The 19,128-nt window shown below is 42.3% G+C and overlaps 2 protein-coding genes across 3 annotated transcripts in view; one reads left to right on the forward strand and one right to left on the reverse strand.

The window, feature by feature from the left end:
* Positions 1 to 3,366: 3,366 nt before the first annotated feature.
* On the reverse strand, positions 3,367 to 9,817 carry LOC110982899 (transmembrane protein 26-like). Its single transcript, XM_022241668.2, has 3 exons — positions 8,814 to 9,817; positions 7,346 to 7,514; positions 3,367 to 6,353 (listed from the first exon to the last, which is right to left on the reverse strand). Exons 1-3 carry the CDS (start codon positions 9,002 to 9,004, stop codon positions 5,694 to 5,696), a joined length of 1,020 nt encoding a protein of 339 aa, XP_022097360.2. The 5' UTR covers positions 9,005 to 9,817; the 3' UTR covers positions 3,367 to 5,693.
* Positions 9,818 to 14,808: 4,991 nt separating this feature from the next.
* LOC110982858 (uncharacterized) overlaps positions 14,809 to 19,128 on the forward strand; it is a 41,240-nt gene continuing 36,920 nt past the window's right edge. Inside the window, exons 1-2 of one of the 2 annotated variants that reach the window (XM_022241583.2) lie at positions 14,809 to 14,965; positions 17,380 to 17,683. In XM_022241583.2, the coding sequence (XP_022097275.2) occupies positions 17,473 to 17,683 (211 nt within the window). In that variant the 5' untranslated portion in view covers positions 14,809 to 14,965; positions 17,380 to 17,472. Of the gene's footprint in view, positions 14,966 to 16,147; positions 16,258 to 17,379; positions 17,684 to 19,128 lie in introns of those variants that run through there. The other variant, XM_087135867.1, reaches the window with a different exon arrangement.

Below are 19,128 nucleotides of genomic sequence, written 5' to 3' on the forward strand. Positions count from 1 at the left end.
AGAATCACTGAAATGCTTTTGTATGGCTGTATTTTATGACGTCATGGCATTATACAACACAGTCCTTTCCGCTGATGCTACTGAAAAAAAAAAGGACTGTTTTCATTCCTGCCCACAATAGGTGCCTCTCAATCCGAATCTTTCAAAGAGCAAGAACTTACACGGGGTGTATCCTAAGGGAAAAACTTCTTTCTGAATTTTTTTCATCTTCCATCACTGCATAATTGAGGAAAGTACTTAACTCAGCAATTGTACGTAGATTGGCACAGTTTATACGTCCGATTTTTGACAGGAAAAAGTCCACATATTTCTCCGGTAGGCATGGAGCACAGTGCTCTGAAACAGACAGGCAAACTATCAACTTTCAAACGCCGTGGTCCAACTTTCACATGTTGTGGTTCAACTTTCAAACGCTGTGGTTAAACGAACGATCGTTGGAAAAATGACAGCATGACTGCATTCCAGGCGGGAAGATTTCACAGATTGGTTGACACTGTTATTTACTTAGCTTAAGGTAATATATTTTATGGCTGTCGACGGTTCCCAGAGTGAAGGGGTTAAAGAAAATCCGACAGTCCCGTGTTTGAGATTTTACAAATGACACTGCAGCCGGTAAAAGGAGCAATAAAATATGTGTGATGTGGTGTGTATCGGAGGAGTCTGTATTAATGAGTAAAACAAAAACGGAAAACACATTATTAAGTTTAAAAAATGTAATTAGTAGGCTGAAGTATAGAATCTGGATTTACTTGAATAAAAAAGTGTTTTTTTTCTCAGGCAAATTATATCACTATCTCTTTCAAATGTGGTATGGCCCAACATCGAGCAACACAACCAGTCTGTTTTGTATGGAATTCCATATCTGCCGTCGCCCGTCGCTTTTTGCTTTTTGTTGTGTCCCAATTCTGCCATTTACCAGTTCCAAACATGCCATTTTCCGTCGTGCGTCGCCCGTCGTGCGTCGTCCGTCGTGCGTCGTCCGTCGTCCGTCGCCCGTCGTGCGTCGTCCGTCGTGCGTCGCCCGTCGTGCGTCGTCCGTCGTGCGTCGTCCGTCGTGCGTCGTCCGTCGCCCATCAAATGGGTTGCATAGGACATGCAAAAGCCGTTGTTTAACAAATGACAATGTGATGATTCCATTCACTTCTAAAGATCTTTTCCGAATAAGGCAAGTACAAATCCCACCTGAAAAGCATATACTAGTCACATAATTAATTCCAATAATGCTAGACGACCCCTGCCCCTTGACAAGAAAATATCGCCTCTCTGAGAATTCAACCAAGTGTTATTGGGGAAAAACATTTTCAGCAAAAATGTTCCGGCCAACTTATCCACAGTGTTATTCTAATTTGCATACTGTAAAAATGTGCCGACTTGTTTTCTTCAAATTCCAGGAAGAAATCTGCCAACCGATACAGATATTCTATCTTGTCCCCTCAATTTTACCTTGAAATCCAGAAATACTAGACGTGCTGTGGATAACAAACTGTTTATTAAATGTATTGTTAAGGGGCAATTACCACTTGGTTTAAGTTTCAGAAAATATGACGTGTTGGTTTTTGTGGGTGGTATGCCACGGTGGATAGACCAATGAGAACAGGTTGTCCAGCACATCAGCATTATTTATGGGGCTAACAAGTAACGTTACTGTTTAAAAGACTTCTGTGAGCCAACCTGCAAATAAAGTCATGTCTAATTTGGAGTATGCAGCAGATTTCATCATAGGTATACCCGCCCTCAAAATAATGTTGAATCAGTTCGTCTCTTATGAAAACTATTGGGAATCAAACACTGTAAATAATCTATTATTTACATTCCGTTCTGTGGGATATCGTGCAGGGACAGACAGAAATATCACATAGGCTATAGACCTAAAGTCTGGCTGTTAACGAGTAAAGTTACGTCTAGAGTAACTAAGTTATCGAGAAAAACAATCTACCGTAACAAAAGTCTATTTTGTTGATTTATTTATGTAACCAAAATGGTGTTATTTCATATACACGTTACTTAGCCGATGTCAGGATATTATTTCTTCTTTCAATTAGAGTTTGGCGCAACTGCAAAAACGAATACATGTACATCTTCTAGTTCTATTGCTAAAATGAGAGTCAGGCATGGTGGATCGATCGAACAAGGACATGTAGATGTGAAACGATCAAGGGTCAAAGTTAAAAATACCACTGCCCAATCGTGACAAAAAAAATACGGGCGACGCACGACGGACGACGCACAACGGGCGACGCACGACGGGCGACGGACGACTTACGACGGGCGACGCACGACGGACGACGCACGACGGACGACGCAAAATGGCATGTTTGGAACTGGTAAATGGCAGAATTGGGTCACAACAAAAAGCAAAATGCGACGGACGACGGGTGACGGCAGATATGGAATTCCATATACCTGCGTACGTACGTACCTGCATATACATGTACTTTACAAAATCAAGGCGATGGTGCTGCGACCAATGACAAGCGCCTTGACCAAGGCTATTAATTTTGGTCTCAGGCCCATGTTGGTGGTACCGCTCTGTGGTCAAAAGGATAAGAGGCGAGGAATTTGGGAGAGGTTGTGCGTGAACACGACAATCCGCAAACTGCAAGTTTTGTTATTAAAATTGTCGAAGTTATTAAAATTGTCAAAGTTCTAGTTCTAAACGTGAGGCAGGGCAAACATATGTTCGGTCCCCATAGGCTGTGCGTGCATTTAGTTTGTGTATTCGCGCATATCGGTAGTGATCCTTGTGAGGGATTTGAACTGCATTTCTCTTGAACACCTCGTGTTTGAATAAATTGCCAAGAATCTATCAAATGGTGATATTTAATAGCTTCTGGTAAGAAAGATCTCCGGAAAATAATCAAAGAAGTGGAAAATGTCAGTTTCACCACAAAGAATAATTATGAAAACATATCTTTTTTTACCGAACTGTGTGTCTAATTTTCACAATTTTGCCGGGTTTACCTTGATATAACTTTGATGCCACGTGGAAGACTAGTAACTGTTATGATCAAAAAAGTTTATTACTTCTAAGTAGAAAACCTTTTTGGAACTTCACTTCGTTTTTTATTGGGACCCATTTTTGTCATTTTCCGTGTTTTTCACCTTATTTAGTGCCCAGTTTTCACGCTTTTGTCGAATTCCCCTCAGGTCATCGATGATACTGTTTGGAAGACTCATGAATCCTTTGTATCCATCAGTTCATTTCTTCAAGATAGAGAGCCGCTTGTCTGAAATGCGGTTCGTTTTTCATGCGGATTCAAATTTCCGCACCGAGTCTGACAGCGGTCAAAAATGAGATGTCCTGATTTGGGGCATGGCATAAATATACACGCACACGTACATGTACCCGGATACGAGTTGACTTTTATTGCATTGCACTGTTACGTACATGTACAGTGTCAAATTGCCTAACTAACTGGCACAAACAAAAAACTTTCTGTTTTCATTCAGATGGTTTCCTTCTTGCATGATGCTTTCTCATTTGAGCGTTCATGATATTCCTCACTACTCACAAGTAAAGAAATCGTTAATAGGCAACCAGTGGAATGATTTCAAATCCGCCAGGTACGTTCGCGAAAGGACAAGTGGAGGCATTTTGAAGATGTTGGAGTACGTCATCCAGGTACTGAGAGTAAGTTGCAGGAATCCAGGCGTGACGTTATCAATGCATGAACCAGTTGCTCCATTACTGTGAAATATTTCCAGATGACGCCCGAGTTGCAAAGATAAATTGGACTGATTTGCACACTGGTTAAGTCTGATGGGTATATGGCGTGTGAGCCAATGATGATTCTAAGATCACAACTGATGAAAGCGCTGGATGAGAGTGCCCCCAGCGAGAAGACTACGGACATCGAACTTGGCAAGTTGTTGTTTTCAGCTACATGTACATGTATATCCTGTGAACTCAAACTTTTAAGTGGATCAGTTTGAGGCTATTTGCATTTGTCCAGGATTGCAATGAGTAAATGATAGTGAATGTTTGGTCTCTGCCTGATGTTGCTGAAAGTGCATACAACGCATGTAGATTACGAATAATCGTAGTGGACCCAAAGAGCCTTTTGCATAATTATTGTCATATGCAAAAAGGAGCCGTCTTAACCCCGCTTCAAAGCACGATGACTCGAAGTGCTTGCTGCACGGGGCTGACCACCTCTTCCTGGTAACCTGTACCCTGACACTAATTTCTCTGGTATTTCGGCTCGGTGGGGACAGTGACACATTCAGACTTACCGTCACTGTAGTGTTGCTGTACCAATCAGCAACACCTTGTCAGCTTGGCCGAAGGAAAATTGTGCCTTTTGATCTGAATTCGGATGACAGTCACAACGGCTATTTCCAGCTTGACACACGTATATAAACGTACAGCTGCTGCCCGGCAAGACCCCCCCCCCACAACGGAGCAGGCTTTTGTTTTAGTCTGTCATAAGGTTCCATTCCACAGGCGGTATAGCTTGCCCGAACGTTTTAAATTATTTTTCTCGTATTTATCCTGGAAAACAATCATCACGTCACACAATATACATGTATCATTCTGTAGCTCACCATTAATTGTATAAATACATGTAGTAATAATGTAAAATATAACTTCAATCAAATAATGGGTCAAAACAGTTTGGGATATTAACATGAAACTTCGCACAAAAGTAAACCTTGACGTCGAGATATGCCTGTTTTCGTGACGTAAATGTGACCTAATCAGGAATCAAATTACAAGTAATTTCAAGGCAGAATTAAAAGAAATGTTTTCAAATGTAGTTTGTGAAATGAATGAGGTATGGATCCCATAAGATACGGGCTATACCTCAGAAACTAAAGGATTTCGTAGCTATAGTGGTGAACCCACCTGTTCAAAATTACGTTTTTATCCCGAAACTTTGGCGACACTTTCATTCACAGAAAAGTTATTGATTGAAATTCCTCTTTTTATTCAATCATTACATGAGGGCAACAAATGGCAACAACTTTTGTTTACTGATAAATTTACCAGAACATGTGAAATACTGAACTAAAACTGAAAGCCAATGATGGGCTTGGCTGAATAGACAACATGTAGGCCTACCGTTACACTCTGTAAACACTTGCTCAAATCATGTACAATACTATACTACAACATTATTCTATTATTTCGTCAAAAATAGTAAATGAAATGAATTGATATTTTAGGCATTAACGGTATTAATTCCTATTATATATGTAACAGTTATAAGTGGGTAAATGTCAAATATCAGTCCACGAAACGATATTTTAGTCCAACCATGCACAACCTGTCCATGCATGCATGAGTTATCTTTACAGTTCAGGAAGTCGGCAATTTTACAGTTTTAACCTGTTGTAAGTTAATGTGTGTATCGTAGACAGTTGACACTAAGTATACATTGTGTGCAATGTCGTACATTTCCCACACTGTTCATATACATATACAGTGGTGCCGTATCATGGTGATGCAGTACTTCCGACCGGTCCCTAGCTTGACAGCTAGAGTTGTGCAGAAACGTACTCAGCCACCAGTCTATTTCCACTCTCAATAATCTTGGACGCTGTGATAGAATTTCATGGTTGTTCTAATGGCATAATGTGTGTGTTTTTTAAACGCATCCAAAGAAATGATTTGAGGGCCACCCGTCGGGCAACGCGGCAGAGTGTAATAGGGCTTCTGTATCGGAAAGTCGGCCCTGGGGATCTTTTTGGTTTTAACCCTCCACTGGAGTCAGGACTGGCCACTGGCCTCTAGCTGGCCGCTGTGTGTTGGACTTCTCGTCAGCCGCTTCTAGCAGTTCATCCTCAGTGCCTACAGTGCTGGTTGACTCTCCCAAGCACACGACGACCATGCGGTAAAGCTGCAGCAGAATGACCAGGACGTTCTTGATGGTGAAGAACAGCATCATCTGATTGATGACGTTGTGGTAGATGAGTAAGTAGAGACGCATGGCCAGGAAAGGGCCGTCCTGCATCAGGATGGTGATGCAGAGAGCCCAGATCTCATTCGAGCAGCATCCCAGGACGCCCTTGCAGGAGCGACCACCTGAAACTTTGGCGGCCCGGGGGCGGGGAGCGGACACCGAGGTCAGCACCAGGGTGAACTGTAGCAGGCTCCAGCTCCACAGGCCCAGGATGATGATGATCAGGAGGAGGTTGCAGATGACGACCTTCTCCTTGAGACTCTCCAGGGAGAACTCCAAGATGTCGGCCGCCATGCCGATGTACACGAGCAGCAACTGGGACAGCTGGTCACGGGTGAGCGATCCCTTAGGCAGCAGCCATCTTCCCACAATTAAGAGGGCAAGCAGGAATTGCTCCAGGCCCAACGCCCAGGAATCATCGGATAGGGCTACAGGAATGCTAATCTGAAACTAACAAGAACGGATTCAAACGTTCTAAGCAGCTCTGTTCAAACGACCATTTCTCTTCTGTGACTGGATCTCTATTTTTTCAGTTGATTACATGTGAATATTCCTTCTTTTTACACATGGATAATTGAGGATTAGCATTACAGTCATTTTGGTCAATTCGGGGTAAATGGGCAAAGGGGTTGTTGGCGAAGTGGTTGTGAGCGATGTGGTAAATGGGCAAAGTGACGGACACCGGTTACAATATCCGTGTATGATGCTCATACAGTCCCCAGCCATCTTCACCATGAATGAGGCGCGGGCAAAACAGCAGTGGACTAAAAGATGGAAAACTTTGAGATAGAAACTTATATCCATTTGTTACGCCTGTTACTTAAAGGGTGGCTGCAACCAAGGCAAACCTTCAACATTCACCGTACGGTGTCAGTTAACGTATATTTTCGACTTATATTTCACTAATGTTTAAAGGGTATTTAACTGCCTTTTTGGTTTTTATGCTGATGTGTATCTCCATATTAGCCAATCTGTGATGTCATCCCAGGACCTAAATAACGCAAGTTCGAACGACGACTATAGTTAACTTCAGTTCGACTAAAACACCGCCCAACTGATGGAAGGTTTGGCCTATCCAGTCGACCATTTGGGACCAGGCCCGCTGGTTATCAATAACCGATTTCATTTATCATCACTGAGGGAACCATTCACATGAAAATAATTGTACGAGATTTCAGTGAACGTGTATGTTGCAAGAGTCCGAGCCAACGGTGAAATATGAGTAACGATGAGACCTTAGAAATATGCCAACAAGGGTCGTTCGAGTGAAACTGAATTGCGCATGCGCTACCTTCACAGGAAAAAAAAGGAAGGCCTTGGTCTGTAACAAAATCAATTTTCCGAAAATTTGACTCTAACAACCATTTCCAGCTGTCATTTTTTACTACTGTAAAAAAAAATCTAGTCCAGTGTTCGGAAATTGGAATTCGGTGAGTTCTTACCCCTGCAATGTCTGAGGACAGTGCAGTCGAATTGTAGGCGGTGTCCGACGAGCAGTCCGTCCAGCCCATGGAGTCGCGGTACGCGACGCGTTTCTCGTACAGATCGAATTGCAGCAGCCATAGACCCGGCACCGTACTGACCAGATACAGAAGAACGCTGGGACAGAACCTGACAAAGGCAAAATTGAAAGTGCTCACGTAATGCCGACTGTGTGTTATGAATTTCAAGTGACTGGTGAATAAAAATACCTGAATGCATATTTGGTAGATTTTTCTTTTCATTCGCAGAGAGCTTTCTCTTTCTTTCGCAGTCGGACCAATCCCTTTAAAGTAAAATATCTATGGAGACTTTCGGTGTCATGGAATGCAGGCCTTTTTCCGCCCGTTCCCGATGTCACTGTCCTTCGTACAGGTATTCGTTTTAGTTACACGTCGTTTGCTATTTTTTATCTGAAAAATCTATCAAATGAATGTTTTCAAAACAACCTTTGGACAGTTTTGAGCCCATGGATAGATTTAAATGCACAAAGAGTACACTTTTTCAAACTTTTTACCTAAATAGGATGTCAAAATAGTTTCACAAATTGAAAAGGAGCACGTTGAAACGTTGCACAAGAAGGTGTCTCAGAAAAATTCAATGCACAGCCCTTTGAATAACAAACCCAAAACATACAGGCGTTTATCCAGAGGGTCGTTGGGGGTCAACCTCGTACAGTGCCATTTTTAGTGGTCTTTATCTAAAGGCTGGAAGACCCCTAAAAAGCGTAAACCATGTGGCGGTCTGATTTTTGCCCGTTCGATGCAGGATAATACACAGGGATTAATGGCTTCACAACAACGGCGACAACTGCACACAGTGACGTCCCGGGACGAACACACATTTTCGGAAACCCAACCCCCTCCCCCAGTAAAACATCCAGGATCCGCCCCTGCCATAGTTGGTACAGCAGGAGGCACTTATTTCTTAGTTCGCTACAACTCTACAACAAAGTTGTAGGATAAAAATTATGAGGACATCCAAACTTGAAGTCAGAGGGAAAACATGAAATGAAATCTTGAAAAGGCTTTGCAGCAATGTGATAATAACTCCTCTAATGAAGCAAAATTCACTACTTGAATAGAATAAATTGACAAATTGATCATTCAGATTTTGCTTTATTATCTTGATACAAAAGGCCTGCAGATAAACGTCGTCGGATCTCCATTGTTAGAATAATATCATAAACATTATACGCAGTATTTTCTGATTAGATTGTGATCATTCGATGCTATGTTATCCTTGTCATCATTTACCAAATTCACAATATACATGTAGACCAATAGTTTCGGCCTCTGTAGAGATTGATGGACATCGGTTCTTGAAACTGCTTATTTGATGACATTGCAAACGAGTGACTTTGGAATCTCTTCGGCCTACTTGCATTGAAGAATATCGGGAAAGATTTGGATGAATCTTGTGTTTACCCACCATTTCCATTCACCGTCGTCGGCGAATTTCAGTGTGATGATCATCTCCACGGGCAGCAGACAAACGGGGATGACCAGCAGATAGTAGATCATCTCGGAATTCACCTCCGTGACTCGCCAGATGGTGATGATGCCGTGGATTGCGAACAGGCACCTGGCCAGCAGGGCCTTCAGAAAGGCCACACAAGCCATGATTCCCTCACTGCTACGGTGTTCAATATTGTCACTACCGAGGATGTCGAGTTTGAAAGCCAAGCAACGTAAACTTCCATGGATGGTGGAAACGGTTGTCAGCTATCGGCCGTGCGTGCTGGGCTCGTTGCGTGTCTCACTTTAAAGCTTGTCTGTAGTTACAAGACTGATATCGAAACAGTCATATCTCACGTTTACTAGGACAACACGATTTTTTTCTCTCGCCGGCTACACTCACATGAATTACAGAGGGACATAAAGCAAGATGCAGCGGTGCCGATACCATCCCAACCCTGGCGTCAATCGGTTTTCCATTTAATTAGCCAGCCAACGACGACTCTTGCTGTCTCACTTTCAAACAACCCCGTTGCACGACGATTAAACCAACCACCCGTGAAAATGAGCGTTGAGTCGCCATAATAGATGGATCATAACAAAACCAAATTTGATTGTAGTACCTTAGTTGCCCATTAGCTTTTCGCGCAGAAAGGCTTTAATTTATCAAGTTGATGCTAGGTGTCTTTGTATGAATTAATGGTAACAGTGTACGACCGAACTTGTGTTAATTATCTGAACTTACGCCACCTGCGACACTGGATGCAAGCGCATTACCCATTGAGGTGGTTGCCATGGCTAGCGTCATTGTCCCACAAGTTGAGGGTGGTTTGTCATTCGGGACGGATACTGGATGGTGGATGCACAAGTTGAAAGCGAGGCATTTCGCTTTTGTCACGATCATGACCATAAATTTATTCATCACAAAAGAGTGATCGGTCTTACCGAAGCAACACTGCGCAAGGTTACAATAGAATGTTTGTACAGCAACGTTTCACGCACAACAAAGGGCTAATTGCAACCTGCAAAGAGGAAAGTGAATTATTTGTACCGTCCCCAGACACTTTTTTCTTCCCAGGGGTAGAGCCCACTTTAAAATGCTGACCTGAGTGACATCCCCAAACAGTGGAAAATGTCCAGTTCATAAGACCAAATTTTCAGTCTGGGATATATGCCCCTTATTTGGAATATGATCGAGGTATGAGAGAGAATATGATGAGCCTGTCAGTCTCTGCCGTATGCTTTCAAGCCTTTTAGTTTGAAGGGTTATCCCCACGATAAATGTAAAGAAACTTCTGGACTTCTGGTGTTTTGTGAAGTGTATCCTTTTCTTGCTAAGTTTTTACTCCATGGTACATGTGCGATGGACGGAAATTGTGGACTTCTTCAGAAAAACATGGAATGGGTACGAGGCTAAGTTTTTTCTTTTTACTTGGTGCCCAAAAATCTTTTTACAATTCCAGAATTATTATGTTTCATTTTCCTCTCCACTCCTTCATTTATTCTGTTCTTCGTGCCCATCAGTTTTGTCAGCCTGATTCAGGCCCACTTTATGCTCATTTTATTGCCCATTAGACTACTATTTTGAAGTGTGGCGGACACAATAGGAGGGCGCTATAGGCCTCAAGCTGGACCAAGAGAGGGCGCAATTTTCCTCGCAACGCAGGTTCGTTTGGGGTGCACCATAGCAAATAAATTCCCACAGATAGCAGTGATAAACCCCCATACTTCACAATTATTTTATAAATACTCACAACTCTCACAGGTGTCCAGGCTGCACAGAAGAACAATGATCGACATGTCCCCTTTCGTTTTCCGTTCAATTTTCGGGGGGTTGACCAATAAATTTTTGAGAAATTTTCACCAGGAGCAGAACACCCGTAAAATCAAGAAAATGTCCCTGCCCAGAAAAGTAGCCATTTTGAAAAACCATCCCTCTGCAAAACGGCCAAATAGTGCCACTCTTGGACCTGATTGCACCCAAATTGCTCAGAATTGGAAGCCCAAAGTCCAGTCCACAGCTCCAGTGCCATATTTCTCCAATTCCTCAATTTCATGGCTCTCAGGACTCTCTAATATAGAATATTTTGAATGTATAATTTTTATTAATGAGCTTGGCGGACATCTTTTTGGGCGTTTTTGCGTGGGTCCACCCTTTGGTACGCACTTCACTTCGCTGGTTCACACAAACAACTGTGAAATGCACGCGTTACTTTTGTATCGCCACCAGCAAAATAACACTCCCGGCCAACCTGGCTCTTTTCAACCGATGAGGGGGAACTTCTGCTCAAGGCGGTGTGGTCCTGGTAAAATTGACCCACTTCAAATAGCGCCATCTATAGTGGTGCCGCCATAAGGCCTAACATTGACCCGTGTGATCGCAGGCTTCTGGAAACTCGGATAGGAAACGTCCAAACAGTTCAGATTTACAATTTTTTCGTTTGTTTGCATCTTGAAAAAAATCACCTCCGAAACAGGCCTTTGTGAAAGATTTGCTAGCATATTAATTCATAGAAACTGACAAATTACCTGACCCTGACCTGAAAGAGAAAAATCCTGCCAAAACTGACCCCTCATTGCAATACGGGACGGGAGTTTCACTATAGTGCACCTCCAAGAGTTTGCCTTGAACGCGTTGGCCAATCACAACGCGCGAAATCTGTCGACCCTATCCAAACGGGCATTTGGTCAACAGATTTCGCGCATTGTGGAGACCTTGGATATTGATGGAAGTAAAGGTCGTTAATAGAATTCGTTTTTACCCAAAATGAAAATCGTTCTTTTACCCATCCCCAGGTGAATTTTCCAAAATAATATTACTTGAGGATTACAAAGGTAAACTTTCAGCATAAGTATTTCTTGGGGTGGTTTCAATTAGGAATACTTTTTCGAAAAGTTATCGAACGTGATAGGAAGGCCCAGTGCAAATCCATATAAGCCTACTCGCACCGCGCGAGGGTTCCTGAAGCTCGCTTCGTGACATTTTATTTTCAGGCTCCGTAGTTTGATTAGGCTAAGGGGTTTTAGTCGGGAACAGGCCAACTCGTGCACCGACCAGTTTGGTCAACTCGTGCGTCGACAAACTCTGACACTCGAGCGCCGACCATCTAATGCCTGCAACTCGACGCACAGTGGATTTTAGTTTAAACTCAGCCATCAAAGACGTTGAATGACTGGAAAACGGGGGTTGTAGTGTTTTCTCTGCCTTTTTTTCATTGAATTTAGCTGCTTCAATTAAACTGCTCTTTCTCCTAAAAATACTCCCTTTTCAAAGAATAGTACCGCTGATAATTGAATTTCACATACAGTAGTCACACTCTTCGCTCTACAAGTTCTCCTGTGCCAGGCCTGTGAATTTTTCAGACTTCCATATAATACAAAAGTATTGCCCTGAAAGATGGCTATCACGCAAAGCCACAATAGGCCCCTATACGAATGCAGCCACACATAATATTCTTTTCTTTCTTCAGTGGCGTCGCTACATGGTGTCACATGGGTGCAAATGCATCCACTGAAAAACCGCTTGCACCCACAAAAATGTTGTCCCACATGTATGTATACCAAATACGGCGTAAATGCGGTCAAAATAAGTATTCTGCCACGCCCCACACTTGCACCCGCAGCCACTGAGGTCCTTTCATGCCTTCCATGCATCCATTGTAATTGGGTTTCGTTTGAAAGTTGTAGTTGCGGTAAATGGACCCCAGAAACTGCCTGCGTGGACTAAACTGCAATTTGCATGCTGTTCAAGTTATCAGGAAGAGAATTGTGTAGTCCGTGGAAAAGTTAGAGAATTTGTGAACAAAAAGGGTGGAAGTAACGAGGTCTACCAGCTTATGTTACAGGCAAAAATGGGGCCCGCCAATGGGCTTTATTCTGCAACGGACTGTCGACATTAATTTTTCAAATTAATTAAAGGTGGGATTCACGACTGTTTAGGGGCTGTCATTAAGTACCGCGATCCCCAGGTGAATCGGGGATGGGAAATGACTTGCACGGCCATGAAAATTTGAAAACCGGGGGGGTGCTGAAATGTGACACTAGCAGTGATGTTCATGATGCAGATGTATATCTGATTATGTATCACATTCCCGCTGACACCAAACGGCGCACTTGTGGCTTTTTAGAAATTGTTCTCCCTTTATGAATGTCAGTTGATATAGCTAGTTTGTTGAGAAGTCTGAAAAATTCTTTGCGATACACCTCTATGTTTTCTCATCACGATCAGTGGGGATGATTCAATAGCCCATCCCCCCGTGGGAAGGTCCGGGGATATGTACCTCCATCCTTGAGGGATTCAAGCCCATGGATCTTTGGCATCTCCAAAAGGCATTGATTGAACCTGGGTTTAATATGCCAAATATTAAAAAGAAAATGAATGATGAAAAATAAGCTTTAATGACACGTGGGTCTTCAACTTGAAAAAACTCTAGAATCTGTGGTGCGCCCTCGTTTGTTCATTCCTTGTCTTTGGTGTCCTACGATGCACTGATGTTCATGTACATTTATACCACCCGAATGACCTGAGGACGACTAAAAGGGGAATTTATTGAGGGGGCGCTCTTTCATTGTGAATGCTCAAAATGCCCGTTCGCTCGTCGCCAACCGCCCAAACACGGCGCTAGGCGGGGGGGGGGGGCTGATGGCCTTGCACAGATTTTAGTGAAAGAAATACGTCATATGGGGTCACATCTAACGACACGTACAGCATTGTGGGTAAATTTCTGCCAAATGCACGAGTTCGCTCACGGCATGTGGCAGTTATCAATCTGATACTTAACCTGTTTCTTTCTCACTGCTGAAAATATTCTCACTAGAGGGCTTACTTTTTATTAGTTCATCCAAAATTGATCAAGATAACCAATGATTTGAAGTGTATCGCCAAAAGACACGTTATCAGTGATATTTAGTGAGAAGATAAATACCGTGATTTTATCAAGGCCATGTTTTTATCCTAAAACGCCGGCACCTTTGCACGCGGCAAAGGTTCGAATCCCGGCTTGGCCAAGGCTTTTAAGTGCATTTTGGTTTCCGGTCCATACTCGCTCTCGCAGGTTTTCTCAGTCTGGGTACTCCGCCGGTTTCCTCCTGCCTCTAAAACTGGACCTTCTTCCTAACTCTGTAATGTGATGGTGATTAATAAAGTGTATCAATAAACGTATAGTTATGGGGGGTGCAAATAGCCTGAGTTGCTGAAAGCACCATTAAAACAAAACAACAACACGCAGTAAAGCATTACCACTGGCGAGCCACAAACTTCGCGGTCGGTGGTCGTGCACAGTATTACCAACCACAGCCCGCGAAAAAAATGCCCGTTGTACGCAAACTTCATTTTCCCAACTTCTGTTTCTAGGTGCCGTATCACGGTTTCGTGTGATTGTTATTCTTTTATATTTAATTTGACTTTGGTTTCCTTGAATTTCACTTCATATTCTTATCAAAAAATTTGGAGAACTGTACATTTGGGAAACATAAACAACAAATCTCAGCAAATACAGTCAGCTGATCAGGAAACAATAACCGGCAAAGGCACAAATTGGGATTTACATTTTGTCCTTTATCTTGTGGGTTTCTCAAAATGAAAAGTAAGGTCTTTTCCTTTTTTAGTATTCCTTTTCGCCCTGTGGGAAGTATGGAATGCCTTAATTGGCCTGCACGGATTTAATTAAATTATCTCGTGATCGAAATAACACAGAATGAAATTTTATAATGAACGAAATCTTCAAACACAGAGGTATTGATACATTTTTGACATGCAAAAGGGAGCGCATTGATGATGTTTTATGATTCACTACAAAAGTAGAGAAAGCATAATTAATTTCAGGAAAACTGCACTCAAAATCCTGTTAATAATTTCCTTAGAATAGCAGTGTGACGCGACTGGCGGGAAAGCGGTATGAATGAACTTGGCCGGACTCCAAATTCAATAAGTAGCCGAGCGTGGCGCGACAGACGTCACGGAGATGTACTGGAGACACCCACGTTAACTCGCTGCCACGTGATTGGTCACACGAGAAATGACAACAAACTACGTACCTGCATAACATTACACATGCGAGAATTATCGTATCGACGGGAATTTGTGTGTCTGACAACAAAAACGGCTCAGAATTTGGCGAAATAAGGGTAAGTAAAGGACGAATCTTCTTACAGGCTTGAGATTTTGCCGTTTTGTCGCCCCTTTTTCTTCCTGTGGTGGGACAATTTTGTAGGTGGTGTGAATTTTCAGTGTAAACTGAAGCCGGTTTGTGCCTCTTCTCCACGTGTTGTCAACGTGCGTACTCAGCGATGATGGGAGACTCGACGATGGGCGCGGTGTCGCTGAATTGCGTTCTGTATACAGTGCCGCACCATGCACTACTGAGCAGGCCTCCTGTCGATGTGAAATGGAATTCCAACAAATTATTTCATTACAGCCCACAGACTGCAGTTGAATAATGTGAAATTTAAGGCCTTGTTCTTAATAAGGTCGTTTCATCATCTCATCATCATATTCATTAAGTTAACTGTAAAGTCTGTAGTGTAGGACGTGCATGTCTTTCCCGATCCTCTGTTCTGGGCTGTTTCTGGGCTCGGACTGAAATTGCTTTGAAATCTTGGTGTTGCCTGCAATGCTTGGACCTTTATATGTCAAGTCATGCTAACCTTCATACAGTGCCATACTAAATAAATGATATAGGCCTACCAGTATGTTCTCAACTTTGCTCAATCCTGAACATGGTCTGTGTCCTCGGATCAGTTCATGTCTGGTTCTCAAAGACAGGTACCCTGATTGGTTTTAATAATTAAATCAGTGAGACAGTACAGTATGGTGTGTGGGGCATTATCAAAACATATACATGTACATCGTGTACAGCCATTGCAGGTTCAAGCTATTATTATTTGCCCAACCGGCAGAACTAGGCATAGGCCCAATCAAAATTGCGCATAGAAAGTCAGAAAAGTTCTCAAATTCTCAGAAGTGAATATAATGCAGAGAATTACTTCAGTGGTTTAGAAGGTTATTAATATTACTGTGAACAAGTACTTATGTAGGCCTACACTTACAGGCAGAACAAGGAGCCCCATGTACATGTATATGTTTACATGTACCATGATGTAGATCTGCCCAGGAGTCATAGGTGCAGTGATTGAAACTGTGGTTTTGGGTTGCTTTTACCACGGACTTTGACTTCAGAAAAATTTCTGTATTGACCAGAATGGCCATAATTGTGTGTGCGTGCAGTTGAGGAACAGTGTTTGTTAGTAACATGCCAATTGGTACCTGTGGAATCGCCTCGTTTTCTGATTTCATATCTGAGTTTCAGTCTGCTGTGCAAACAGAACAGTGAACATTGTTCATTTACTCAGAAAATCTGCTTTTTGTTGTCAGTGCACTGATTCCAAGGGGGCTTGGACTGTGGCTCTGTTAGACACTGGTACGTTGGAATCCTCATCAAGGCTCATTTGTCATGCTCTTTATCATCTGTTATCTTAAAATTCAGTGTGTGTGTTTAATCATTGGCCTAACCACATGGGATGATACCCCCTCCCTTATCCACTCTGACCTCCACAGGTCGAAATCAAGGTCTGTTTATACATGTAGTTGACAATTTCCTACCAAACACGTAAATTTGTGATGAATATATTGATCTCATGTCCAAGCTTTTTTCGTCAAGTGCGGGATGTAAATGAATTTTCCACAACAATGAGAAACTGTAATATATCGGTATAATCCGAGTTCAGTGAAGGCCATACTTTACATCCATGTTAAAAAAGTCAAATTTGTATTTTGTGTGGTGCATAATAATGGAAGAAAACCACATTTGTTTGTTTGTTTTTTGTTTTTTTTAAAGACATGTAACTGTATTCTTCATTTCGTCTTTTGAAATGTTACTTTCATTATGTGCTACCGGGTACACACACACATACCAGTACATGTAGATATTAATATGCATTAACCCTAACAGTCCCAGATCCTCCAATTTCAATATAATTTTACATACACCCTAGGGAGTTATGGTCAAGGACATTGCAGGAGGAAGTTCTTCCAGACTTACGTTAATCTGTCACTTATCATGGACAAAGTTCAGTATCAGAACCACCACACTCACTCACAATAGAGATATTTTACACGGTGCTACTGCAAACCCATTACCATCTCTTGAAGACGTCTCAAATGAAATGCTAGAACATTTGGAAGTTGTGAAAATTTGTCAGACCTCAAAAAGTACAAGCATGTATGAAAAAACTCCCTCTTTCATTGGCTATATAAGGAGCTTTTGCTTCTTTGAAGTTTCTAGCTCAAGGCTCTGTTAACTGGAAAATGTAATGTAGACATGGTTCACTTTGCAGTTATGTGTCACCAATAACTCAATTTAACTTAATAAATGTACGTATCCTATCAATGGACTTTCCTTCGTGTTAAAAATCAACACATGAAACGTAACTTTTAGATTCAGTACTGGATAACCCGATTTCCGAGGCTGCGTGTATTACATTAGAGTTAGTAATTGATAAGACAACTTCCGTAAAATCTTTCTATCTGTGATTCCACACAGGAAACACCACTTCTCGGCAGCCAGCTACAAACTACCAGTCAGTAGCTGATCCTGTTGTTAGCTGCTCCCCCAGACGAGTCACGTGACCACAGTATGTCCTACCCAGCTGTCCTGCAAGCCCAACCGCCGCACTCACCGCAGTACTACACTCAGCAGTACCCCAAACTCCTGCAGCAGCCCGTTCCTGGTAACTTGGAGGCGATTGAAATGCGGCCCACAGCAGGCTTTGTCAGATTGCCCCAGGACCCGCCCGGCATGCAGCCCCACAGAGTGAATCACCAGATGGAGACCCCTATGTCAAACGGTAAGAAGGGGAGGGGGCTGCTTGCAGTTTTTTTTTTAACTTATAATTGTCTCCTTTTTCCTTTGAAAAAGTTTTTGCAGTGTGTGGTTTTGGCACATTCAACTCGGTGCAGGAAGACAGATCATGGAAGAAATCTAAAACATAAGGCACCTTTGCCAGCTCAGTAACAGTTTAATTTTCAGCTCGGAAGAATTTGTCATTGTGGTTTGTGCCTGATGGAAATTAGCAAAGAGAAGCAAAGAAACTGCCGATTTGAAAACCGGCTGGTCAGTGTGTCGTGCACATACATGCACATTGCATTTCCTGGTAGTGAATGACTAGATAGTATACATGTGTATGCCCTCGCCAACTGTGATTCTGAATAGAAACTGAAGGAAATATTAATGGGCTAGTCCATAATTGCACTGGTAACTACTTCCGCGGCAGACATTTTGGCGAGTTGTTTCTCCCCACCCACTGTCCCACCAGCCGTCAACAAGATGTTTTTGAAAGGGGAGTGTATTGCTTTCTGCATGTAGCACAGTATGTGCCATTACATGCACATGATTTTTCAAACATTTGAACGTGTTCAAGAAATGACTAGCAGTTACTCAACAAACCTTGTGATGCATGGATGATTACAAGTAGATCATTAGATGTTATGAGGTAGGGCCTACATGTACTTGCATTTTTAGAGTTGGATGGCAACAGCAGTACCTGAACGTGCAGCTGCAATGAAGTTTTCTTAGACACAGTTTTCTTCAACTTGTATTCTTCTTCAGTGTATGAAAACCCTTTTACTTTCCTATTTGGGTAAATGCATGCTTTTAAGTGGATGCTTTTGAACAATTAAAATTATACATGCTTTTTTGGACCACTGAGGGAACTTATGCTGTGAAGTCATCTGGGGAGGACGTGGTTCAGTGCATAGGCATTTCTGTTCAAATTGTGCAGCCAGAATTTACTAACTGAAACTGCTTCTGAGAGAGGGATCGATGGTTTCTTATTGCTGTGCACATAAATAACAATGAATGAGCGGAGAAGAGAAAACCGAGTCCAGGAAAGTCTACAAAAAAAGGATATTTTTTGTGTACAGACCAATGTAACATTGAGGCTTTTTCCTGAGATGACATCATAGTTTTGCTCATGGATATAGAAATACTCACTAGCGTGAAAATCAAAGAGGTGGTAACATACCCTATTAAACAGTGAAACAAAAGTTGAAATAAGTTGAAATGAGACAAAAAGGTGGCTGTTGGAGGTTTGTATTCAAAAAACATAGATTTTGGCTATTCTTGAAAATTTCTGAAACTGGACAAATTGAGAAGATGTATACACACAGTCAACTGTAGAGCCAAAGTACAGAAAGGCAAGTACCCGGAGGAAGCGTTTCGTGAGGTTTTTGTTGTCAAGTGCTTGTTTGTACATGTATCAGTTAAGGTAGAGACCAACCAAGTATCAAGAGG

Source organism: Acanthaster planci, linkage group LG01, assembly GCF_054643075.1.
Source record: "Acanthaster planci isolate LZ-2023a linkage group LG01, COTS_SCS, whole genome shotgun sequence".
In the NCBI taxonomy this organism is placed as follows: Eukaryota; Metazoa; Echinodermata; class Asteroidea; order Valvatida; family Acanthasteridae; genus Acanthaster; species Acanthaster planci.